The following is a 26,207-nucleotide window of genomic DNA, read 5'->3' as shown; positions in this document are numbered from 1 at the left end:
ATGTCTTGTCATGTCTACCCTAAATGCCAGACTGCCAATTCTGAGGTGTGACCCAGTGGAGGTGGCTGGTGCAGGGGGCAACATCCCCGCCTCTGCGCCAGAAGTCCGGGTTCAAAGTCCCAATGCAAGACTTGCTGACCAGGGAGGTTGTGTTCAGAAGCAAGCAGGCTGAGAATTGACCTAGGTTAGAGTAGTGCAGGAAAAGCATAGCAGGTCAGGCAGCATCTGAAGAGCAGGAAAATCGATGTTTCGGGCAAAAGCCCTTCATCAGGAATGAGGCAGGGAGCCTTTGGGGATTCCCTGCCTCATTCCTGATGAAGGGCTTTTGCCCGAAATGTCAATTTTCCTGCTCCTCGGATGCTGTCCGACCTGCTATGCTTTCCAGCACCACTCTAATCTAGACTCTGATTTCCAGCATCTGCAGTACCCATTTTTGCCTGAGAATTGATCTGTAACTCCTTCCCCGCCACTCGCTGTAAGAGTGGGAGAGATTCCTGGTTAGCAAGGTCATGGGAATAAATTGGATCCTCCACCATCACTATCCATAGTCCAACATGGATGTAAAAGTATATGCCACTCGGCAAACTGAACTCCTTCACAGGGATCAGTTAGCTCAGTTAGTTGGATGGCTGGTTTGGATCAGATTGGCATCTCTTTCAGCTGCACCTGTCTCTGCTCTCAACGTATTGGAGTTTGTGACATTAACCTTTGCGTAGAGAACGCAAAAACAATATCAATATAACAATTTTAAGATTAAAAAAAGCATACGCCAACTGTTGATTATTGTGAAAACTCTGTCTTGAAATACAATTATTTACATTTCATAAAATGCAACACCATCTCTTCCTTTCATTATTGTAAAATCGCCGTCATGAAATACAATATTGAAACTTAGTCAAAACAGGAAGAGGCGAAGAATTTCCTCAGCCTTCTGTTGAGCTCTAGGACCCAGAGGAATCTTTCACTGGGACTACAGGGAAGTGTCGAAAAGGACATTTAATTATCGCCGAGTGAGTGCAGTTACATTCTACAGAACATCCTTAACCGAAGCCACCGATTGGCCGCGTCTCCAGGACCCGCGAAGCGCCCGTGTCCCGGTCAGTTTGCTTCCTGGAACTTTCTGACTTTTGAAAGGTGTGATCTGCTGAAGGCAAGGAAGAAGTGATGGGCTCTACACCTTCACTGCCCGCCTGGGAGATCCGCAATCTGGCGAACACAACCGGCTGTGAGTACAGATCCAGGCTCTCCTTGACCCTGGGCTTGTTTAATAGGCGAGCTCAATGTAAGAGGGAAACTGTTGAATAATCCGGGAGGGTCGTGAAGGAAAGACTGGTTGGAAATGTATTTCCTCATACGGAAAGGACATGATAAACATTGAATAACTGGGTGGTTTTCAGTTCCCTTTCATCGCACTGTCTTTAAAGCTCAACAATGAATATATGCGCTGTAGCCAAATTTCTTTTTCTCAGAGTTTGTGTTCCTCCCCCACCCCACCCCACCTTGTTTCTGCCTCCTTTTCTCGGAACCCTGAAGTTGTCGTTTGGTGCGTCCCTCAAATCTGGCAGTTACTGATAACGCGAGTGAGCGGCTAACCGACCATGGGGGGCTTCACAATGGGCCGCCCTGCTGCTCACACCTTCCATTCTCTCAGTGCCAGGGTGACAGACGAGGGTGGGCTTCCCCTACCGAGCTGAGTCCTGCCTCTGGGTGACCCTCGGGTTGAGCAGACATACCGGGGAAGGAGCGTGAATCCCTCCTGAACCGTCCTGCTCAGTCACTGAGCAGAACAAACCTCAGCCTGAGAGGATCCTGGTCCTTAGTTGCTTCCATCCGCCACTCTGTTTTTGTAACGATGATGTGTTTATTAATACTGTACCACAGCCCCGTGTATGCTGCATTTGATTCCTTACTGGTAATATTATCATCAATAATTCATCTACTGTTCTGTTTCCTGTATTACAACAAGCATTAGAGGTCAGTAATTTCAGGAGGACATTGGAAAGGTGCCAGAGGGAAATAAACTTGCAGGACAAGAGGGAGCACAGCAAGGTAATAGACTGATTTGACTGCCCTACAGCATGGGGCATGGATTCAATGGGCTGGTTGACCTCCTTCTGAGTCTGATCACTCCATGAAAGCCCTAGAGAGAGGCTTACCTAACCCAGAACAAGTCAAGTCGAGCATGTATCTTTACCATGAAGGGCAGCAAGAACGCCAGTCATACTTACACCAAGGTTATTGTGCCTCTTAAGTGAGTGAAACTCAGAAATGATGAGTGAGGTTTCTTTTACTCTCTCTCAACATGACCTGCTTTAACCAAAATAACTAAGTTACTGCATAGTTTCTCCTGCTTTCAGATCCATAAATAAGCAGATTGTGATACAGGGGCTTTACTTTTGCTGAGTCATGTTTGCATTGTCGTTTTTTTAAAGGGAATAAATAAGATTATGTTTTCTGAGTAAAATGCCAAAGTATAGTAGTATCTTGGCTCTTTTCAGTTGGATGTTTATTCATCAGTGTTCTCTACAGTGTTCAATTTCACCTTTCATTTAAATCCAAAGCACAGTGCCCCAACAAAAAACCATCACTTATAAAAAACATTTCCAACATTTTCAACGTCCTCCCTGTAATTAACAAGCTTGGAGTATATAATTTGTTACCTTTACCTACCCTCAGAACTCAAAGTGAAATGTGTGGGAGTAACTAGCATCAGGTTACAGACTGATAGCAGCTTTTGTTAGCCAACCTAATCTTAAAAGCCTCCAGGAATGTCACCTTGTTTTCATTTGATTATACCGAGCTACACCTTCAATGTAATTTGGAGATATCAGGAATATTAACCTATTTAAAATAATACATTAACAGAAGCTGGGACTCAATATAGACAATGAGTCATAGAGACGTACAGCACGGAAGCAGATCCTTCTGTCCAATTCATCATGCTGACCAGATATCCTAATCTAATCTAGGCCCATTTGCCAGCACTTGGTGATTATCCCTCTAAACCCCTCCTCTTCATATACCCATCCAGATGCCTTTTAAATGCTGTAATTGTACCAGCCTTCAGCACTTCCTCTGGCAGCTCATTCCATATACACACCACCCTCTGCGTGAAAAAGTTGCCGCTTAGGACCCATTTAAATTTTTCCCCTCTCACCCTAAACTTATGCCCCCTAGTTCTGGACTCCTCCAACTCAGGGAGAAGACCTTGTCTATTTTGCCTGAAAGGTCGATTCTCCTGCTCCTCTGATGCTGCCTGACCTGCTGTGCTTTTCCAGCATCACACTCTTGTCTATTTACCCTATCCATGCCCCTCATGATTTTATAAACATCTCTATCACCCTTCAGGCTCCGACGCTCCAGGGAAAACAGCCCCAGCCTATTCAACCTCTCCCTGTAGCTCAAATCTGCCAACTCTGGCAACATCCTTGTAAATCTTTTCTGAACCCCTTCAAGTTTCACAACATCCTTCCGATAGGAAGGAGACCAGAATTGCACACTATATTCCAAAAGTGGCCGAACCAATGTCCTGTACAGCTGCAACATGACCTCCCAACTCCTGCACTCAATGCTTTGTCTAATAAAGAAAAGCATACCAAATGCTTTCTTCGCTATCCTATCTACCTGTGACTCCACTATCAAGGAATTATTAACATGCACTCCAAGGTCTCTTTGTTCAGCAACACTCCCCAGGACCTTACCATTAAGTATATAAGTACTGCCTGATTTGTCTTTCAAAAATGCAGCACTTCACATTTATCTAAATTAAATTCCATCTGCCACTCCTCAGCTCATTGGCCCATTTGTAATCTGAGGTAACCTTCTTCGCTGTCCACTACACCTCAAATTTCAGTGTCACCTGCAAACTTACTAAATATACCTGCTACGTTCAGATAAAAATCATTTATATAAATGACAAAAAGCAGTGGACCCAGCACTGATCCTTGTGGCACTCCACTGGCCACAGACCTCCAGTCTGAAAAACAACCCTCCATCACCACCCTCTGTCTTCTACTTTCAAGCCAGTTCTGTATCCAAATGGCTAGTTCTCCCTGTATTCCCTGAGATCTAACCTTACTAACCAATATCCCATGAGGAACCCTGTCGAATGCCTTACTGAAGTCCATATAGATCAAGTCCACTGTTCTGCCCTCATCAATCCTCTTCGTTATTACTTTAAAAAATGCAATCAAGTTTGTGAGACATGATTTCGCGCACACAAAGCCATGTTGACTCTTCCTAATCAGTCCTTGCCTTTCCAAATACATGTACATCCTGTCCCTCAGGATTCCCTCCAACAGCTTGGCTCACCAGCAATGTCAGGCTCACCAGTCTATACTTCCCTGGCTTTTCCTTACCACCTTTCTTAAATAGTGGGACCACGTTAGCCAACCTCCAGTCTCCTGTACGGAAAACTCCAAGTGGTTTGTGAAATAATATCGACAGTTTAGGATGTTCTTTCTTTGTAAATATCTCACATTTGGAGTTTCCTTCCTTGCAGTTACTTCAGAACAGATTGAAATCCTGCACAGAAGGTTCTTGCATCTAACGGATGGGAAGACTACAATGGGGTAATAGTATTCTAGTTGTTTTGGGTTAATAACAACATTTAGAACTTTTTTTTCCCTCCTGTTGGAGTATTTCCTTGTCTGTATAAAATATTCAGCCACTTTATTTTGCAGCAAGGATTGTTTTGATAACATACCGGATCTGGACTGTAATCCCATTAAGTCAAGAATCATCAATGCATTTTTTGATGGAAGGTAAATCTCCAATTCAGCCTTTCTAAATTAATCTATTGAGACTTATCACATTCTTAATTGAATGACGTTTTAAAAATCTTGCACTGAGTGGACCCATTTTGCTTACAATGATGCAATTTGGTCAAAAGTCTAATTTATGCTGTTGAAATGGAATTCTCCACTTCCCGCGAGGTGTATTTTGAGCAATTCCTGCTACTTCCGAGGAAGTGTGGAAGCAGTGTAAAATCTAGAAATCTCAGAGAGACTGCATGAATGATTGATATACAAAATAGCTATAGTACAGCATAAGTAGAAAATATTTTTCAAGGTTGGGATTGAAGTATATTGATAGATTGGGGGAAATCAAGGCTATACCTGGTGTGGAAATGGGTGCTTAGAGGAAGTGCAAGCAATGTTTTAATATCTGTGTGTTTTGTCCTAGAAACCTGGGACTACAAACGAGTGGAACAGTTGATGAAATCACGTTTGAAAACTTCCTGACTACTTTATCATTTTTCCAACATATGGATGATAACCACACAAAAGAGGACTTAGAATACTACAAAAATGAAAAACTGCAATGTAAGGCATTGATAAGGCACTTATCTTATTTGTACACTAGTAAGTCACAATTTAAGTAATGTGAAAATATGTATCTATGGAAACCAGAAACAAATTTACATCTTGAACACATTTGGAAATTTGCAGATTTGTTTAGCAGGCTGTTGCATGTTGTAAGCACTGGTATTTCAATTCACTTAGCACATAGCTGTTAACACTGAGATCGTGGTAATTTATGCAGATGAAACTTGCCTCACATCTAAATCTAGATCCGTACAAATGAAAAATCACATCTCTATCTTAGGATTTTAAATATTCCTCTAGACTCCATAGTTGAGGGCTTTTCATGATTCACCAACTTTATTGAGTTTCAAACAATAGTTATTTGCTGACCATATCTTCTTATTGTTTTTAATATATTTTCTTTTACATGTTTGTGCTAGGCTTTTTAGTGTTTGAGGTTAAAGTTCCTAAATTAAACATATTCCTGAACAGTGTATTGATTGGTGGTTGGAAAGAAAGATTGATGGATTGGGACTGTTGAACTGAATGGATCTTCCAGTTGTTAAATCACTCCTCTGATCCTATGAAAAAGATATGGCTTGTTCTAAATTCAGTGTCACATATCTCAGTAAAAATGTTATCCACATGATTTAAAAACGCTACGGTAAAGTTCCTCTGAAATGTTTCTTTCTATTTTATTTAGTTTAATTGAGGGAATGACTTCTCTTGTCCTGTATGTATGCCGTCATGTAGCAAGGCTTTACAAATCATTGCCCCAACCCTACTCAACTGCACACAAAATGATGTTCAAAGTTACATCTAGGAGAGCAATGAAGAAGAAACAACCACTACCAGTCAAACATTCAAAAAGAAATGGTGACATTAACTGAACATAGTAAAGAATATTTTGGTTTCTATTTGAATGTTGGTATCTGTTGGTGGCAGTCTGTTTTTTTTTTACAATAGCATCCAAAAGTACGAAATACTTACTTAACAGATGTTGATCTTACCTTAATGTATGTTTGCAAGTTTTTTTCATTTTTTTTTCCTTCATTGGGTTCAACCCCCTTTTTCTCTTTTCATAGAGATGTACAGCATGGAACAGACTCTTTGGTCCAATCCATCCATGCCGACCAGATATCCCAACCTAATCTAGTCCCACCTGCCAGCACCCGCCCATATCCCTCCAAACCCTTCCTATTCATATACCCATCCAAATGCCTCTTAAATATTTCAATTGTACCAGCCTCCACCACTTCCTCTAGCAGCTCATTCCATACACGTACCACCCTCTGCGTGAAAATGTTGCCCCTTAGTCCCTTTTATATCTTTCCCCTCTCACCGTAAACCTATGTCCTCTAGTTCTGGACTCCCCGACCCCAGGGAAAAGACTTTGCCTATTTATCCTAACCATGCCTGTTGTAATTTTGTAAACCTCAATAAGGTCACCCCACAGCCTCCGATGCTCCAGAGAAAACAGCCTCAGCCTGTTCAGCCTCTCCCTGTAGCTCAGATCCTCCAACCCTGGCAACATCCTTGTAAATCGTTTCTGAACCCTTTCAAGTTTCACAACATCTTTCCGATAGGAAGGAGACCAGAATTGCACACAATACTCCAACAGTGGCCTAACCAATGTCCTGTACAGCTGCAACATGACCTCCCAACTCCTGTACTCAATACTCAGACCAATAAAGGAAAGCATACCAAACACCTTCTTCACTATCCTATCTACCTGTGACTCCACTTTCAAGGAGCTGCAAGGTCTCTTTGTTCAGCAATACTCCCTAGGACTTTACCATTAAGTATATAAGTCCTGCTAAGATTTGCTTTCCCAAAATGCAGCACCTCACATTTATCTGAATTAAACTCCATCTGCCACTTCTCAGCCCATTGGCCCATCTGGTCCAGATCCTATTGTAACCTGAGGTAGCCCTCTTCGCTGTCCACTACACCTCCAATTTTGGTGTCATCTGTAAACTTACTAACAGTACCTCTTATGCGATTTGAAGAACTTGAACAGTGTCCTGCAACACATTCAATTTGTTTTCAAATTCCTACATAAGAAGCCAAACCTATTTGGGAATTCCATTCATTACAGAGAAGTTGAGAGATATCCAATTTTGATTGTAGAAAACAGAAGTGAATTACATAATAATCTGTGACATGTGCAAGGATTTCACAAGCTTATTACTTAGACTGGAGTATACAGTTTGTGTATTTTTAGCTTTACGGCACAGCTTAGGGGAGACCACAAATATTACTCAACTTACTGCAGTGGAGCATAACAAAGAAAATATATACTAGACAAGTTTTCAGAGTGATGCCAGTCTTCGTGATTTTGATTTTGAATATTATTAGGCATGTCCTATATAACAGATGTGACAGTGCTGTTGTACCCTCTTAATTCAGAAAGGCAGGAGGAAGCACAACAGCAAACATGTGAAACTATGTTAAAAATGCCTGAAAATAGTTTGAGGCCCTCCCTCTTGTACAGTTTCTATAATATACTCCAAGTGTAGTAGTCACACCCAGTTTAGAAATTAACCTATGATAGGCAGAAGTCCTCATTTACAAAATGGCTTGTGTCAATATTTTCCTTTTTTAATTCCTGAGATATGAGCATTGCTGGCATTTATTAGTTATCCATAGCTACCCTTGGGAAGGTGACATTGGACTAACATTTGAAGCACTGCAGTCTGTTTTGTGAATTTGTCCCTGTGCCGTTGTTATGTCGCGAGTTCCAGAGTTTTGGCCCAACAACAAGGCAGCAATACCGAGATATGTCCAATGTCGGATTGTAATGGTTGGAGGGAAACATGGAGGTGATGATATCCTGACACAGCTGATACCCGTATCCAAATGATGTTAGAGGCTTGCTGCCTGGCTGTCCATGGAGAGAACGCACGCAGTATCCATCAATGCTTTTGATGCATTTCCACAGAGGTGGTACCTTGGGGGATACAGTGCTTTATTTCCCCCTCCAAAGCCATTTTGATGTAGCCCCTTCCCACACTCCCTACACTCCCTGCCATTTCACTTTTGGTGTTCACTTTATCCAGACTGGGCTTTGCTTGTAAATATTTAATTGGGTACACTGGTAATGGTGGTGGTCAGTCGTTAATAAAAAATCACAGTGGCTTTGGTGTGGGAAAGTCGCTCAACTGTGTGTGATAGCACATCTGGCTATAAAAAAAAAGAGAGAAGCTGCTAGGGCTCTTGTAGTGTCATGGTAGTGTCCCTATCTTTGGAACAGAAGACCCACATTCAAGTCCCACTTGCTCCAGGGTGTGTTAAAACATCTCTGAATAGGTTGAATAGAAAATATCTAAAGAGCTGCTGCTGTAGGGATCTTGAGGTGCAGTGGTAATGTCCCTATCTCTGGGCCAGGAGACATGAGCTGAAATCCTATCTGCTTCAGAGGTGTATAATCACATTTCTGAACAGGCTGATTAGGAAATATCGAGAGGGCTGCTCCTGAGAAGATACTATAGACAAAGTTGCAGCAAGGCATCCTTTAGATAGTACATACTGCAGGCTTGGAGCAGTGGTGAAGAGAATACATGTATCCAAGTGGTGCATCAAGCAAATTTGCTTTATCATAGACAATTTTGAGCTTTTTTTGAGTGTTGTAGCTGCATCTGTCCAGACAGACGAAGTGTGTATGATCTCCTTAAAGGCTGGCAGCTTTTAAAAATAAATTCAAGCTTTCATTTAATCGCTGAAACAGCAACAGAACAAGATTTTACATTTTAAGACTTGTCTTATAACAAAGGACCAAAACACAATTCACCAAACACAATCTTTGCCTGCAACTTACACTTTAAACCACAGAACTGAACATTCTATTTTTCTGTGGATGGTTGCTTTTCATACTGGAGGCCTGTGTGTCATAAAGATCGGTACTAGGTCCACTACTTTTCGTCATTTATATAAATTATTTGGATGTGAATATAGGAGGAATAGTTAGTAAATTTGTAGATGATACCAAAATTTGAGGTGTAGTGGACAGCGAAGAAGAATACCTTAGAGTACACAGGGATCCTGATCAGATAGGCCTATGGGCTGAGGAGTGGCAGATGGAGTTTAATTTAGATAAATGCGAGGTGCTGCATTTTGGAAAGGCAAATCAGGGCAGGAATTACACGCTTAATGGTAAGGTCCTGGTGAGCGTTGCTGAACAAAGAGATCTTGGAGTGCAGGTTCATAGTTCCCTGAAAGTAGAGTCATAGGTAGATAGGATATTGGTTAGGCCACTTATGGAATATTGCGTGCAATTCTGGTCTCCTTCCTATCAGAAGGATGTCGTGAAACTTGAAAGGGTTCAGAAAAGATTTATAAGGATGTTACTGGGATTTGTGCTACAGGGAGAGAATGAACAGGCTGGGGTGTTTTCCCTGAAGCGTCGGAGGCTGGGAGTGACCCATGAGGGGCATGGATATGTAAATAGACAAAGTCTTTTCCCTGGGGTGGGGCAATCCCGAACTAGAGAGCATAGGTTTAGGGTGAGAGGGGCAAGATTTAAAAGGGACCCAAGGAGCAACCTTTTCACGCAAAAGGTGTGCGAGTATGGAATGAGCTGCCAGAGGAAGTGGTAGAGGCTGGTACAATTACAATATTTAAAAGACATCTGGGTGGGTCTATGAAAAGTGTTTAGAGGGATATGGGCCAAGTGCTCACAAATGGAACTAGATTAGATTAGGATATCTGGTCGGCATGGTCGAGTTGGACCGAAGGGTCTGTTTCCATGCTGTAAACTCTGATGACTCTATGTCTGTATAACTGAAAACACATTGCATAGCTATACTTCATACAGTCCTTCTCCAGGAATCTGTCCGAAATCATCTTAGCTCCTAAGATTTTACTTCAGTTATTTTTCTTCTTCAGTCTGGGAACTTTCAATGTTAGAACCATCTTTTACAGTGAGTTTTTTTCCTCTGATGATATTTCCTCAAATGCAAACTAGGTACACCTTCTAACTGCTTCATAACCCCTCATGGATTTGGTGTTTTCAACCAAAGCCAGAGTTCCCGACTACAATCATGCACAGTGAATCTGATAGTGTCTTCTTGTCTCTAGTTGCTCCCATTGTTCCAGGTCCTGACAGATTAACCTTGCCTCAGGTTTTCAAAGATATTTTGAACAGTTGCCCTCTCAAAGCCCAACTCTATGGCAATGTCAATCACATGGGCCTTGTATCCAATTGTATCTTTGAATCCAAGAAATGGCGACTAGCTATCCTTGAGGCCTCAACTCTCTTTCATCCGAAAAGTAAATGGACAGTTTACAACTATAATCATTTACAACTGGACATTCCTACATTTTTATGGCACTTGAAAACTCTCACGCTATTCACTGTTAGGACACATACTGTTAGCATTATTTCCAAACCTAAACATCTTGAACCTTCTTCCCAGTAAAACTGCCTTGATCTCCTTTAATCTCTATTGATCAAAACACCCAGGCTGCCAGGCAGGCTGCTGAACATGTCGGTTATTTTTCCTGAAACCAGGCCAAGCTCCTTTGGGTTTACTTCTGTTATTTTCCTTTTTCAGTCTGGGAACTTTTAATCATAGAGCTATCTTTCACAATTTTTTTTCACTTGGTAATTCTTCCTAAAGTTCAAACTAGACAAAATGTGAAATCATGTTCTGACATCCTTTCAGCTGTTAACTGCAAACCTGACTTTCATTTTAAAAGTTATTGATCTCTAAGAAAATCATGACTACCTTCAATTAAAGACATAGTCCCAAAACATACTAATTATACAAATGTCATAATTATCATGGCACACTTCATAACTTGAGAGAGTAAGGAATTCACTATTAAACACCTAGTCCTTGACCCAATATAGTAGGCATCACATTTATTTGGTTGATACTGTTGAATTTTTGGTCAATAGAAACCATTAGGATGCTGATAGTTTTGGTAATGCAGTACAGTTGGTTGTCAAGGGATATGACGAGACTTTAGTTGAGGTAAACAATATGTGGTTAAGTTTCTGTTTTGAACTTAGATGAAAATCCAGGTGTAAACTGGATTGCCTTTGAAACCAATTGAAACTGTTCTTGAAACGTGTTCATTGTTGAATGCTATTCCGGCTACATATTCGTATTGCCTAATGCAAAGTTTGCTGTGGACCAACTAAATGGTCAAAATGTAGAAAACATAGATCTTTTTTAAAAGTTGCTTTAAAATATTTTTTGACATGTAAAGTCTAATTAGACTGTAAGACCTCAGTGAGTTTTGAGAAGATTTGTAGCTCAGGTTGAGGTTCTGGATTTAGGTTTGCTCACTGAGCTGGAAGGTTCATTTCCAGACATTTCATCACCCTACTAGGTAACATCTTCAGTGGGCCTCCAGGCAAAGCAGTGTACATGATTCCTGCTTTCTGTTTATATGTTTGGGTTTCTTTGGGTTGGTGATGTCATTTCCTGTGGTGGAGTCATTTCCTGTTCTTTTTCTCGGGGGGTGGTAGATGAGGTCTAACTTGATGTGTTTGTTGATAGAGTTCCAGTTAGAATGCCATGCTTCTAGGAATTCTCATGCGTGTCTCTGTTTGGCTTGTCCTCGGATGGATGTGTTGTCCAATCCTTTCTTATCTATATGTAAAGATACTAGTGAGAGAGGGTTATGTTGTTTTGTGGCTAGTTGTTGTGACCATTCCAGGGATCATCTTTGTGAATCTCTGCTAGTCACGCTCCAGTGCCAGTGTGTCCTTCCTGAGATGTGGGGCCCAAAACTGGACACATATTCTAAATGGGGCCTAACCAGAGCTTTCTTAAGTCTCAGTAGCACATCACTGCTTTTACATTCCAACCCTCTTGAGATAAATGACAACATTATATTTGCTTTCTTTACCACAGACTCAAACTGCAAGTCAACCTTTAGAGAATCCTGGACTAGCACTCCCAGATCCCTTTGTACTTTGGCTTTATGAATTTTCTCACTGTTTATAAAATAGTCCATGCCTGTATTCTTTTTTCCAAAGTGCAAGACCTCACATTTGTTCACATTGAATTTCATCAGCCATTTCTCAGACCATTCTCCTAAACTGTCTAAATCTTTCTGTAGCCTCCCCACCTCCTCAGAACTACCTGCCTGTCTGCCTAACTTTGTATCATCGACGTACTTTGCCAGAATGCCTCCTGTCCCTTTATCCAGATCATTAATATATAAAGTGAACAGCCGTGGCCCCAACACTGAACCCTGCTGGACTTGTCACCGGCTGCCGTTCTGAAAAAGAAACTTTTATCCCAACTCTCTGCCTTCTGTCAGACAGCCAATCCTCCATCCAAGCCAGTAGCTCACTTTACTCAGCAGCCTCTCGTGAGGCATCTTATCAAAGGCAAATTGGAAGTCTAGCTAGATAATATCCACTCAGTTTCCCTGGTCTAACCTACTTGTTACCTCTTCAAAGAATTCTAACAGGTTTGTCAGGCATGACCTCCCCTTACTAAATCATGCTGATTTGTTCTAATTCAACCCTGCACTTCCAAGAATTTAGAAAACTCATCCTTAACGATGGATTCCAGAATTGTACGTACAACCGAAGTTTGGGTAACTGACCTATAATTTTCCGTCTTTTGTCTTAATGCTTTCTTGAACAAGGGGATTACAACAGTGATTTTCCAATCATCTATGACTTTCTCTGACTCCAGTGATTTTTGAAAGATTACAACCAACGCCTCCACTATTTCGTCAGCCATGTCCCTCAAAACTCTAGGATGTTGCCCATCCAGCCAGGAGATTTATCAATTTTTAGACCTTTTAGCTTTTCAAGTACTTTCTCCTTTTGTAATGGCTCCCATACTCAACTCAGCCCCCTGACTCCCTTTAATTGTTGGGATATTACTCATGCCTTCCACTGTGAAGACTGACACAAGGTACTTATTAAGTTCTTCAGCTATTTCCTTATCTCCCATCACTAGCCTTCCTGCATCAATTTGGAGCAGCCCAATCTTTACTTTTGCCTCTCATTTGTTTCTTATATATTGAAAGATACTTTTACTATAATTTCTAATATTACTGCCTAGCTTACTGTCATATTTGATCCTGTCCTTCCTTATTTCTCTCTTTGTTATCCTCTGTTTGTTTTTGTAGTCTTCCCAACCTTCTGATTTCCCAGTTTTCTTGGCCACTTTATAGGCTCTCTCTTTTTCTGTGATACATTTCCTGACTTCTTTTGTCAGTAATGGCTGTCTAATCTCCCCAGACCCCAATATTCTTTCTTTTCTTTGGGATGAACCTCTGTACTGTGTCCTCAATTACACCCAGAAACTCCTGCCATTGTTGCTCTACTGTCTGCCCTACTAGGCTCTGCTTCTATTTGATTTTTGTCAGTTCCTCTCTCATGCCCCTGTAATTACCTTTATTTAACTGTAACACCATTATATCCAATTTTGCCTTCTCTCTTTCTAAATGCAGACCGAACTCTACCATATTATGATCGCCGCCTCCAAAGTGTTCCCTGACTTTAAGGTCTTTTATAAAGTCTGGCTCATTACATAGCCCTAAATCTAGAATAGCCTGCTCCCTTGTGGGCTCCATCACAAAAGCCATCCTGTAAGCATTCCATGAATTTCCTTTCTTTGGATCCACCGGCAACATTATTCATCCAGTACATTTGCATATTGAAGTCCCTCATGATCACTGTGACTTTGGCTTTTTGACATGCCCTATCTATTTCCTGGTACATCTTGTACCCTTGTTCCTGACCACTGCTGGGAGGTCTGTACATAACTCCCATTATGGTCTATTTGCCTTTATAGTTCCTCAACTCCACACCATCTGACCCTATATCATTTAATGCCATAGATTTAATTTCATTCTTAACTAACAGGGCAACCCTACCCCTCTGCCCACCTTCCTCTCTTTTTGATAAATTGTAAATAATTAACAGCTAAATTTGGGAATATATCAACAAATAAACAAATCACTATCATTCACTATATGGGAGTGACCTAAATGTCTGGGATTTTTCTGAAATATACAGAACCATTTGTTAGTTTACTGTTGGGTTTCAGTAGTCCATTCCTCAGCAGATGAAAAAATGACATTCAACAGCTTTAAAAATGTACCTATTTGTGTTCTCTCACTTAAAAAGGACCAGAGTCATTTTTAAAACCTACTGAAAGCCTTGAAAACAAACACAAATTGTGGAGATTCCCAGTGCGTTATTAGTTCATCTTAGAGGGGTGGAGAGAAGCACAGACAATTTTGTGTTGGGGAGTGGGTGGGAGGGGAACAAGTCTGGTTTCTACCCAATTTATTTACAAAACCAACATAAATTATGCATTGAACATAATCAGCTCCTACACAAAGAAACACAAGTTGTAATGTTCATTATGTTGATTATGGCCAGATTGCTCTGAAAAATATCAGCACAAATAAACAGAGACTCCAGGCAACTGTTTCTTTAATATCCATATTTAAAATTAGAATTTATTTACATCTTGTGAAACCAGAACACCTAAGGAACTCAATACATTAATTAAGTACTATGAGTGTTGAAGAACTAAAACAAAAACACAAAGTGCTGGGGAAGCTCAGCAGGTCTGGCAGCCTGTGAGGAGAAAGGAAAATAGAGAATTCAATGTCACTATGACTCTTCTTTGGAATTTATTCCTTAACACCTGAAAGAAAGAGAAATGGTTTCTTGTTGACGTGTAGTTTGAGCCTAAGTATGAAATTGGAACTGGTTACTTGGACAACTTTGTGATCATGTAAAGGGGATGCTGGTAGAGGGAGAGGTTGAGAGTGTGCATGTGGTGATACATGGCACTGAGTGTGGATCTCTCTGGGCATTGACAACTACTGTCTGAGGATTGTTGTATGTTGTGGAGATATCTGTAAATCAGGAACAATTTGAAACATGGAGCCTACATTTGGAAACTACGTAGGGTAAAGCAAAGATGGAGACAGTCACTAAGGGAGGGGATGTGGCTGTGAAAGGGAGCTTTATCAAATGCTAGGGAGAAATCAGGAAGCAGTAAAAGAGAACAAGCTGAAAGATTCAAACAAAAGTTCTATCAGAGAGAGAAGAAAGTTTTCCTGGTGGGCATATCTGGAAGAGAAGTGGCAGTAAATTAAATACTTGAATATGAGCAAAATACTGCGGATGCTGGAAATCGAATTAAAAACAGAAAACACTTGAGAAACTTAGCAGGTCTGCCAGCATCTCTGGAGAAAGTAATAGAGTTAACTTTGTGAGTTAGGCTACTGTTGGAATATTCCATGCAATTCTGGTCTCCTTCCTATCAGAAAGATGTTGTGAAACCTGAAAGGGTTCAGAAAAGATTTACAAAGATGTTGTCAGAGTTGGAGGATTTGAGCTATAGGGAAAGGCTGAGCAGGCTGGGGCTGTTTTCTCTGGAGCGTCGGAGGCTGAGGGGTGACCTTATAGTGGTTTCTAAAATCATGAGGGGTATGGATAGGATAAATAGACAAAGTCTTTTCCGTGTGGTGCGAGAGTCCAGAACTACAGGGCATAGGTTTAGGGTGGGTGGGGAAAGATATAAAAGAGACCTAAGGGGCAACTTTTTCACACAGAGGGTGGTACGGGTATGGAATGAGCTGCCATAGGAAGTGGTGGAGACTAGTACACTTGCAAAATTTAAAAGGCACCTGGATGGGTTTGGTATGGGTCAGGTGCTGGCAGGTGGGACTAGATTGGATTGGGATATCTGGTCGGCATGGACGAATTGGACCAAAGGGTTTGTTTCTGTGCTGTACATCTCTATGACTCTATCAGGGTGACAGTGTTAAAAATCACACTACGTAACTTCTTCGGAATGCACAGAGTTACTGCTGGGAGACCTGTGGAGTTTCTGTTTTTCTTGGAACCCATGAGCAGATTTAAACAACTCATAAATTTGATTGAAGGTAGTACATACGCAGTTAGATTGTTTACATTTTGTGTGCTATCATTATCCTGTTGGTTTGGAATTTTTCAAGTATACTTATTTTATCTTGTCCTCCTTGTAAGAAAATAACTGGTACATTAACATGTGCAAAGTATTGCAAATGCTGGGAATCTGAAAGAAAAACTAAAGAAAATGGAAGAATTACTCAGCAAGGCTGTCAGTTTTTGTGGAAAGGGAAGCAGATTAAATGCTTCAAATCATTGAGCCTTCATCAGTTCACATTGGCTAACTGTGAGGAAAAGACAAGATATAGTTTTATTCTTTCGTGGATGTGAGTGGTCCTGCAAGGCCAGCAACTGATGTTCATTTCTAGTTGCCCTCACTGCCATCTTGTACTGCTACATTCCTTGGAGTATAGGAATACCCATATTGATGTTAAGAAGAGAGTTCCAGAAATTTACACAGAACCAGTGAAGGGACGGTAACATGTTTTGAAGTCAAGATGGTATGTGGCTCAGAGGGGGCTTACACATGGGGTGTTCCCAAGTGTCTGCTATCCTTTTTCTTGTTGGTGGTAGAGTTTGCAGATTTGAAAGATGCTATTGAAGGAGCCTCAACAAGTTAAGTCAGGATCAAGATAAGAGTGGTGCTGGAAAAGCACAGCAGGTCGGGCAGCATCTGAGGAGCAGGAAAATCGATGCTTCGGGCAAAAGTCCTTCATCGGGAATGAGCAAGAAAGGGCTTTTGCTCGAAGCATCGATTTTCCTGCTCCTCGGATGCTGCCTGACCTGCTGTGCTTTTCCAGCACCCCACTCTCGACTCTAATCACCAGCATCTGAAATACCCACTTTCGCCAAGTTAAGTCAGGGCTGTCAGTAATGGAGGGAGTGAGTGTTTAAGGTGATACATGGGGTGTAAAACAAGCGAGATGCTTTGCCCTAGACTTTGTGAGCATTTTGAGTTATCCAGACAAGTGGAGCGTATTCCATCACACTCCTGACAGGCTTTGGGGAATCAGAATATTCATCAATGCAGAATTTTCAGCTTATGAAACATTTGTAGCTATTATATTTATATGGCTGGTCCAGTTCAGTTTCTAATCAAAGTTAATGTCTAGGATGTTGATCATTGGGGATTCAGTGATAGTAATGCCATTGAATATTAAGGGGACATTGTTAGATTCTCTCTTGTGGGAGATGACCTGGTATTTGTAAGGTGTGGATGTTACTTGCCAATTATGCCGAGCATGAATGTTATCCAGGTCTTGCTGAATATGTACACAGCAACTTCAGAATACCCTTGTACATATATATGTTGTGGTCATGTTCTCTGCATTTCTTTTCACAATGTGAAATACAGATAATCATTCCATCATAAAAGCGGATATGGACAAAGTGTGGCAAAACATGACAACAGGAATTGAAGCTCTGAAATCAATTATGGTCCCAGACAAGACCACAATATTTATGTTCCAATCTGATTAGGGACCAGGAATGTTTGTTTAGACAAAATTCGAGATCCAAGGTACATATCTAACAGAATTAAGACACAATATTCCACTTTTGAACAAGCAAATAAATAAATGAGTAGAAAAATTAAGCAAGCTACAACATATTTACAACTTACACTTTATCATCCGGAATTCATGAGGTAGATGTCAGTTGACAAACATAATGCTGTTAAGCACTCCATAGAACATATTGAATGTTAAAGGCAGTCCAGAAGGATCCCAGCAATTTCTCATCTACTGATCCAAATATCAATGAGACCACAAATTACCAAATTTGATTTAAAAATTTCTCTCTTTCCTAAGAAATTCCATAGAAAATCTAACTTTGACGCTCCCTCAGAATCACTTTGCTGCACTACACATGACTGCTGTCCTCTCATTGGTTGAATCTCTTTTCCTAGAATTGCACTGTCTTGGCTGCACTCAGCACTTACTGACGGCACAGTTCCAGCTCTTTGCCACAGTTAGCTTCATCAAGTTGGCACTGCATTAAATTTCTCTGAATTTATCTCCCAGCTGCACTAAGCAAATACTACCTATGGGCTTCTTTCACCCACCCCCCCCCCCCCAACTCTCAATAATCCCTCAGATTCCTCACCCTTACCCAGCTTCTTAGAATGATTTGAAGTGCTTTATCTGTATGGAGACCCATTTTTTTGGTTGCACCTTGTACTCACTGGCTCCATCACATATCCAGTCATTCATTAATACTAGCTACCTCTTTGAGTATCCCAAATATTCTGAATCAGAAAGTACTTGTGTGTCACATTTGGACTCTACATCACATGGAAATTTTCAGCACAGTGCTGTGAATATGCTGCAACATTGTGTTAAGAATCTTCCACTTTCACATTAAATGTTTGTTTGTACACATCACTGGCTTCTGTTAGACTGCGTCACATGCCCACGAGGCAGTTGTATTGTTTTGAAATCCTAGTCCTTGATGATCAAGACCATTATCCTGAATATTCCCTTCTTCAGCAAATATACCAGATTGTGTACAATTAAGGAGGAATACCATGGCTTAGCTGATGAGAAATTATTATAACTTAAACTTGGTATTGCACCTGCTTTTTTTCTTGCACTGAACACACTAAGGGGAAAAGAAGCAGAGTACTACTTTACACCAGAGAGGACAAAGATTGCAGGAAGAGCACACATACTTAAATAATTAAAAGTCTACGTCTGAACAATTTCTGTGATTACTGTATGACCCCTTAATATAAGATGGTCCAGCCTCTTAACCTTCAGTGGGCACTACCAATGATAGTACATCATGAAGCAATTTGAGAGCTGCATGTGGATAGATTAATTTACTCCTTTTTAGAATCAGAATCCATGTGGTGCAGTGCTAATCTCCTTACCAGAATGCCAAGGTTCAAGTCCCACCTGCTCCAGAGATATGTCATAACATGCTTGAAGGACTTGATTAAAGATATCTAGCATTTGAATTCTTGAGTATTCCTTTAAAGTCCTCAGCATAGCTGCTGATCTGTGTGCCATTATTTTACAACAAACAACAACTTGGTTTCACTGCATTGAATATTGTATACTTTAGGCTTTTTATACATCAGCTGCTTAGTAGGATGAACAATGTGAAAGTTTTCCAAATTAATATAATTAATTGCTGAATTACATTGTTTTGATGTCTATAAGCAAATATTGCTATGTAGAAAATTTCTGTCACATTTGTTGGAATACTCGGTTCTCTGTGATGTAAAACACTTTGCACTAATCCAAAGACTACTATTTTTCTTCTAGTTTTGTTTCGGATGTATGACACTAATGGAGATGGAAAAATCACCTTGGAAGAATTAAGAGAGGTATCTTTTCAACCCACAATTTGGATTCCAAGTACTTTTTAATCACTCAATTCCATATAAACAGATGCAATAAGAATGAATGAATTAAATACTATAATTCAGACTTGGATTAAAACATAACTTTACAACTGTTAGCTTAGTTCTTTTGAGTTGAAAGACTTCAACTAACTACTGTGTTCTGGTTAATATACAGATTTCATTATTCTCTGTAACATGATTTTAAATTTGTGCTCTCTCCTTTTGGTTCAGATTGTAGACGAATTGCTATCCAAGACATCAAATGCAGAAAAGACCTCCTCATCAATTGCGGATGCTGCAATGCTGGAAGCTGCCAACATCTGTGTGGGACAAATGGTTTGTGCCATTTTATATTTACATTCATACTTTATGGTATTTCACCTTTTGATTCTTTTCCCATCAAAATCACTTTCTTCATAACTAGCAGCTTTGAAGATCATAGTAGAGGCAGGAAGATACAGTAAGGCTGTTATTATGGTCAGCAGCCAATGTTGAACAGGGTTCTCTAACGACGTGATCCAGAGATTTATGGAGAGTTATGTAGGACCTCTGAAGATTGCTTGCGAGTGTGATCAATGTATGTTTAACTTCTTATCAAATAATGGGGCGGCCTTGAGCAGCTGAATGGGCTAGACCGGCTCCTAATTCATTTGTATGTGTGTTCACTTCTGAGGGATAACTTGAGAGAATTTATTGCTTCAAGTGCAAAATATCTTTCAACACATTCTTCTCACATTTATGAAGCAACGTATTTGAGAACAGAAGCATTACATGTGTGTTGCCTCAATATCTAATCATGGCTCTTTATACTGGAATGTGTAAAGAATTATTTTTTTAGATTTTAGAATAGCAGAACTGAATCAATTTCTTCCATTGGGCTTTCTCTGTGCTGGTGGATGATACGGAGGAAACGTCATTGTTTTAATACAGTAGATCTGACACTAACTTAACAGCGGTTCCCATTTGGGATTGCATTACTTCCGTTGTTGGCGAGCTAAGACAAAGTTCCTCACTGGTAAAGAGGATAACACTTTTTGTTTTTATTTCCTGTGGTGTTAAAAGCATTTTTATGTTTCATGTTTTGTTTATTTTTAAATGGGAGACACATTGACTCTAATTTTTTTACTTTCAGATTCATTAGCCTACAAGTTTCACTCTATTAAATTAACAATATGTTGTTGAGCCAATACAGAAATAGAAGATACCAGCCATTATTTTTAAAGCATTTTCTTTTTCAGGCTTTTCTGAGTTTATCTTGCACTTAGCCTAGTGACTCACCCTTTGCATTTATCGTGGTTTTTATGGGAGGTGCTTAGTGTGTGCTGAGAAATGGCACAAAGAGATTAATAATAGAGAACATGAATCTTAGCATTCCATGTGACAGTACACTGGGGATTCAGCAGCATCCAATCATTTTGATTTCATGAAGAACTGTCATTAAACTCAATAAAAATATATGATGTGACGTCGTTTTTGATGGACCGTCTCACATGGTGATGATGCGTAGACAATGGATTGGCCTGACTGATCTTTTATATAATGGTGGCAATCATTTTAACATAACTGAATGGAGATTTTATTTCTTCTCTGACTCTGTTGTCCAGTGCTGGATGAAACCCTCCTCATTGCCTTTTCACAAAGGTTTTGCAGTGTATCCATTGGTAAAGCATATATTCTGTCAGTAATGAGTGAGCAGGAGTCCGTCCTGTTCTTATTCTTTGGTATGGATGTGTTGTAAGGATTAACAATCTGCTCTGATGTTTCTTTGTATATGATAGATGTTTCACATGGGTGGTGCAGTGGCTCAGTGGTTAGCAATGCTACCTCAAAGCACTAGAGGCTGGGGTTCAATTCCAGCCTCAGGCAACTATGTGGAATTTGTGCATTCTGTTTCCTCCCATAGTCCAAAGATGTGCAGGTTAGGTAGATTGGCCATGGTAAATTTTCTACAGTGTCCAGAGATAGGTGGGTTAGCCATCATAAATACAGGGTTATGAGGGGTTTGGTGTGGACTTGCTAGGCCAAATGGTCTACTTCCACATCAAAGGGATTCTATAACTGAATGCATACATTCCTTTAATGATCCAGTAGTCCATCAGTGCTAGTTATTACATCATTTTAAATGGTTTGTCTTCAAAAGAGATTGTTGTAATCAATCAACATCATTTGGAAGCACTAGCTTTTGGAGCGCCGCTCCTTCATCAGGTGATGAAAGAAGCAGCGCTCTGAAAGCTAGTGCATCCAAATAAACCTGTCGGACTATAACCTGATATTGTGTGATTTTTAACTACATCATTGAAGCACTTTCTTCTCCGTGTACAGGGCCTAATTATTTTTGTTGGCAAGAATAGTAAATAATTGGCCTTTAAATTAGACACAAAAGTGAAACCACTAAGACAGACACATCAAAACAATTGCACTCAATTGCTGGACAGACAATAGAATTCATTTTATAGACATTCACTTAAAGCAAGCACTGATCAGAGGTGCCATATCATGGACTACTGACAATGCCTGGAATTGTTTTGCTTCACAAATGGAGACCTGCTCCTGCTCCAATCTATATTTGTAAATGCAACATCTAAGGTGTGGTCTATGAAATTACTCATACCTTGTTTTTCTTGCTTCTCTTGTTACTTGTGAAATCAGAGCAAAATTTAGAACACAATACATGTACCAGGAATCTGATGTTCAGAATCTAATAGAAGTAATTGTGGTATACATTTTTATGAATGTCTTCAAATTGGAATAGAAGCTGGGGTTATAAGGAGAGCCTGAATAGGCTAGGACATTTTTTCGCTGGAGTGTAGGAGGTTGAGAGGTGACCTTTTTGTGGTTTATAGACTAATGAGGAGTATAAGTAAGGTGAATGACAGGTGTCCTGTCCCTAAGGTGGGAAATTTCAAGACTAGGGGGCATATTCTTAAAGTGAGAGGAGAAAGATTTTTAAAAAAGACACAAGGGGCAATGTTTTTACAGAGTGATTTGTGTATGGAATGACCTCCAGAAGAAGTGGTATATGTGGATACATATTTTAAAATGTTTAAAAGTCATTTGGATAAGTACACGAATAAGAAATGTTTGGAGGGATATGGGCCAAATGCAGACAGCTGGGGCTATTTAGATTGGGATTATGGTTGGCATGGACAAGTTGGACTCGACCAATGTTTGGTCTTTGAGCTACTAATTTGTCTTCCTGCAAAATCATGAGTCTGATGTGGTACTCCTCTGTAGATACCAATGATAAGCATTGTTTTCTTTTCAAAGAGAAATTTGAAGTTTGCACATTTTAGTCTTATTACATGCCACTTCAGATTACTTATTACACTTTTTCTTGTTATTTCTTATCTCTGTCTGGAAGTTAGGGGTTTTGGGGTTCCCCAAGTGGTAGACTTTGATGTCAATTCCTATGTTGTGGCCCAGTGCCACATGGACAGGCTCTCTATACATTTTATTGAGGTTGACATGTACTTTCGCACATTTCTCTGAGTCTGTGCTGGAAAGCAACCTGGTCCACAAAGTGCCTAAAAACTCGTCACCTTTGGGAGTTTCTGCTCATTTCTTAATTTTGCAGGCCTTGGAGGAGATTTTAAAATTAAGCTGAATCTTTCAGATACAACAACACAAATGAGAAAGATTTGAATAGTTTTTATTATGTTTATCAAGGATCCTGACAATTGTATCTTTTGTTGTATGGTTTTATAACCACATCCATGAGTTTGGATTCAAGTCAGACCAGTGGAGGAAAAGGAAATGTGAAGTACTACCTTCAGGTTTGAACTTCTTTATAACACTGCTTATTACATAATTGGAATAATCAGAATAAATACAACAAGACATGGTATTCAGTAATATACTAAGCTCTAATCTTACTGTTACATATTGAAAGACTATACCATGAGCTTAATAATCTATTGTGAGTTTGTCTACTCCAAATACTTTTCTGCATCTGTTTCTAATGTTCACGTGGCTAGACTACAGGTTTCTGCCTTAACTGCCTTAGCATTATTTGCAAGTTGTTCCAGGTTCCTAAAGTTGAAACTTTATTGCTGGAACAGCACAGCAGGTCAGGCAGCATCCAGGGAACAGGAGATTCGACGTTTCGGGCACAGGCCCTTCTTCAGGAATCAAGAAGGGCCTGTGCCCGAAACGTCGAATCTCCTGTTCCCTGGATGCTGCCTGACCTGCTGTGCTGTTCCAGCAATAAAGTTTCAACCAGGTTCCTAAAGCCCTTACACAACCCTGTCTCCTAATTATAGGAGCATACAAACATATTAATTTGTAGCTGGAGTAGGCTATTTGGTCCCTTATGACTGCTCTGCCATTTGATAAGAAACAGCTGTTCTGATTGTGACTTCAGCTCTACTCTAGTCCCTATCACCTTTGACTCCTTTGTCAATCAAGAATCTATCGAACTAAACTTTGAACAATTCCACTGGCCTACACTTCCATTGTTATTGGGGAAAGAATTCCACAGTGTAATCAGCTTCTGAAAGAAATAAATTCTCTTCATTACCGTCTTAAATGGAAGACCTCTCGTTCTTTAACTACTAGCTCTAGTTCTAGCCTTTCCATTAGGGGAAATGTCCCCTCAGCACCCACCCCCTCGTGTTTGTTCAGAATTTTAAATGTGTTAATAAGACAAACTCATTCTTCAAACTCCCAATAAGTAAAAGTCCAAGATAGGTAAAAACAAGGACTGCAGATGCTGGAAACCAGAGTCTAGATTAGAGTGGTGCTGGAAAAGCACAGCAGGTCAGGCAGCATCCGAGGAGCAGGAAAATTGACGTTTCGGGCAAAAGCCCTTCATCAAGAATAGAGGCAGGGTGCCAAGTCCAAGATATCCAACCTTGCCTTATAAAGTTAACCCCTTCATCCCAGAAATCAGTCAAGTGAACCTTCTCTGAATCTAATTACAAAATGCTGTCATTTACAAATGAGTGACTCAGGTGGTAGATTTAAACTGTTTTATCTTTTCTGATCAATTCATTGTCTGCTACATTAACCAAGCTTCACGTTGTCACGCTGAAAATGTCATGGAATGGTTTGTGAAGCAATTTTATAAAACATTACATTTTTAAAGAGCTGATATGTGGCAGATTGAGTGTGCAGCAGATGAGCTTGAGTGGAACCAGAAGGGGAAAAGAACTAAATTTTCAAAGCGGCTGTAATTTCTCCATAACGGCCAATTTTGTTGAAAAGTGGATACTCAGCCTCATAGTAATGACTTCCCTGCAAGGTGCCTAGGTCAGGTGAAAGAAAACTCAGAATGCAGCATAAACCAGCTGTGCCCAATGTCTCATCAAGCTGCAAATTCAATACAATTATGGGCAGAATCTCCCCAATCCCTGAATGACATGGCATTGGTGAATCAATTGGGAAAATAGGGTGAGATTGGCAGAAATTTGATGTCGAGAAAGAAAAGTTCAATTCTCCAACTGAGTTTTAAACAGCAGCTTTAAAATGTCACTAGTGAGTGATGAGAGGCCTTTATGCAACCATTTGCATGCATTAGTTTTCCATTCATACCTAATCTCACTGCATTGAAATGCAGTTCCCTGTTCTTCGATGCACTGGAGAGAAATTAGACAGTAACAATTCCTGACATGAAAGTCAGAGCAGGTTCTTGGCCACTCCAGCTCACTGCTTGCTCCTCTAGGTCTGCAACTTGGACAGTATTCAAAAAGTTGAGTGGGTTCAACAGGGAATTCAAGAGAAAAAACAACATGGAGTTTTGGGGGGGGGTGGGGGAGTGGATTGACTTTGACTACCAGGCTGACCCTGTGACTCTCCATGCCAAAGTGCAACCTGCAGTATTTTCCATAATCATGTGAATGGAAATGGAAACTGGCTGCGACCACACCCAGAGTTGGAGGAGTTTTGTTTTTTTTCTCTCTGAGTGCACAGGCCCTATTAGTAAGGGATGTGAGGCCCTTCAATGGGCAATTACATTAATGAGGCACTTTCACAGAACAGCGTGAAGATATCTGTGACCATTGCACCTTTTGTGTGAAATGCCTACACTGTCCAACTCTGTGCGGTGCAAATCCTGCTCACCAACAATCATCACCACTGGTCATTGCAGACCGATCATTGTCAACTCTATGAAACAGAAGTAATCACAGCCAACTTTAAAAGTTGCATCCACACTTTTCATTACGATGTGACACTAGATATTTGATGCTACTATTACAGAACTTGTGAGGCAGAAAGATATTTTGCCTGCATGTTCATTGGCTATTTGACAACTGAAAGTGTGTTGACAGTTCACTGATGTGCTGAAATGAATGTCATATATGGTATAACTTAGATTCATTTTGCAATCTGATGTAATTAGAAACCTGGGAACATTGCACCTCTCAAATGTGACATCATGCGGATGCATTAATCAGTACTGTGCTGTATTCAAGTACCACTCTGTGAAGGGTAATCATGAGGAGCATTGATAGGGTAAATGGACAAGTTCTTTTCCTTTGGGTTGGGGAGTCCAAAACTAGAGGGCAAAGGTTTAGGGTGAGAGGGGAAAGATTAAAAGGGACCTAAGTGACAACGTTTTCACGCAGAGGGTGGTGCGTGTATGGAATGAGCTGCCAGAGGTGGTGGTGGAGGCTGTACAATTACAACATTTAAAAAGCATCTGGAAGGGCATATGAATAGGAAGGGTTTAGACAGATATGGGCTAAATGCT

The 26,207-nt window shown here is 40.4% G+C and overlaps 1 protein-coding gene across 1 annotated transcript in view; it reads left to right on the top strand.

Annotated features, from left to right (window-relative positions):
• The first annotated feature begins 476 nt into the window (after window positions 1-476).
• The window catches only part of tesca (tescalcin a), a 36,667-nt gene continuing 10,936 nt past the window's right edge, over window positions 477-26,207 (top strand). Inside the window, exons 1-6 of the mRNA XM_043715839.2 lie at window positions 477-1,225; window positions 4,502-4,571; window positions 4,683-4,763; window positions 5,185-5,324; window positions 19,440-19,501; window positions 19,751-19,855. Of these exons, the coding sequence (XP_043571774.2) occupies window positions 1,165-1,225; window positions 4,502-4,571; window positions 4,683-4,763; window positions 5,185-5,324; window positions 19,440-19,501; window positions 19,751-19,855 (519 nt within the window). The 5' untranslated portion in view covers window positions 477-1,164. The remainder of the gene's footprint in view (window positions 1,226-4,501; window positions 4,572-4,682; window positions 4,764-5,184; window positions 5,325-19,439; window positions 19,502-19,750; window positions 19,856-26,207) is intronic.

Source organism: Chiloscyllium plagiosum, unplaced genomic scaffold (genome assembly GCF_037043375.1).
Source record: "Chiloscyllium plagiosum isolate Xiang-an unplaced genomic scaffold, Cpla_swu_hap1 HiC_scaffold_24, whole genome shotgun sequence".
NCBI lineage: Eukaryota > Metazoa > Chordata > Chondrichthyes > Orectolobiformes > Hemiscylliidae > Chiloscyllium > Chiloscyllium plagiosum.
Note: the sequence above shows the minus strand (reverse complement) of the source record. Positions and strands in the feature narration are given on the sequence as shown.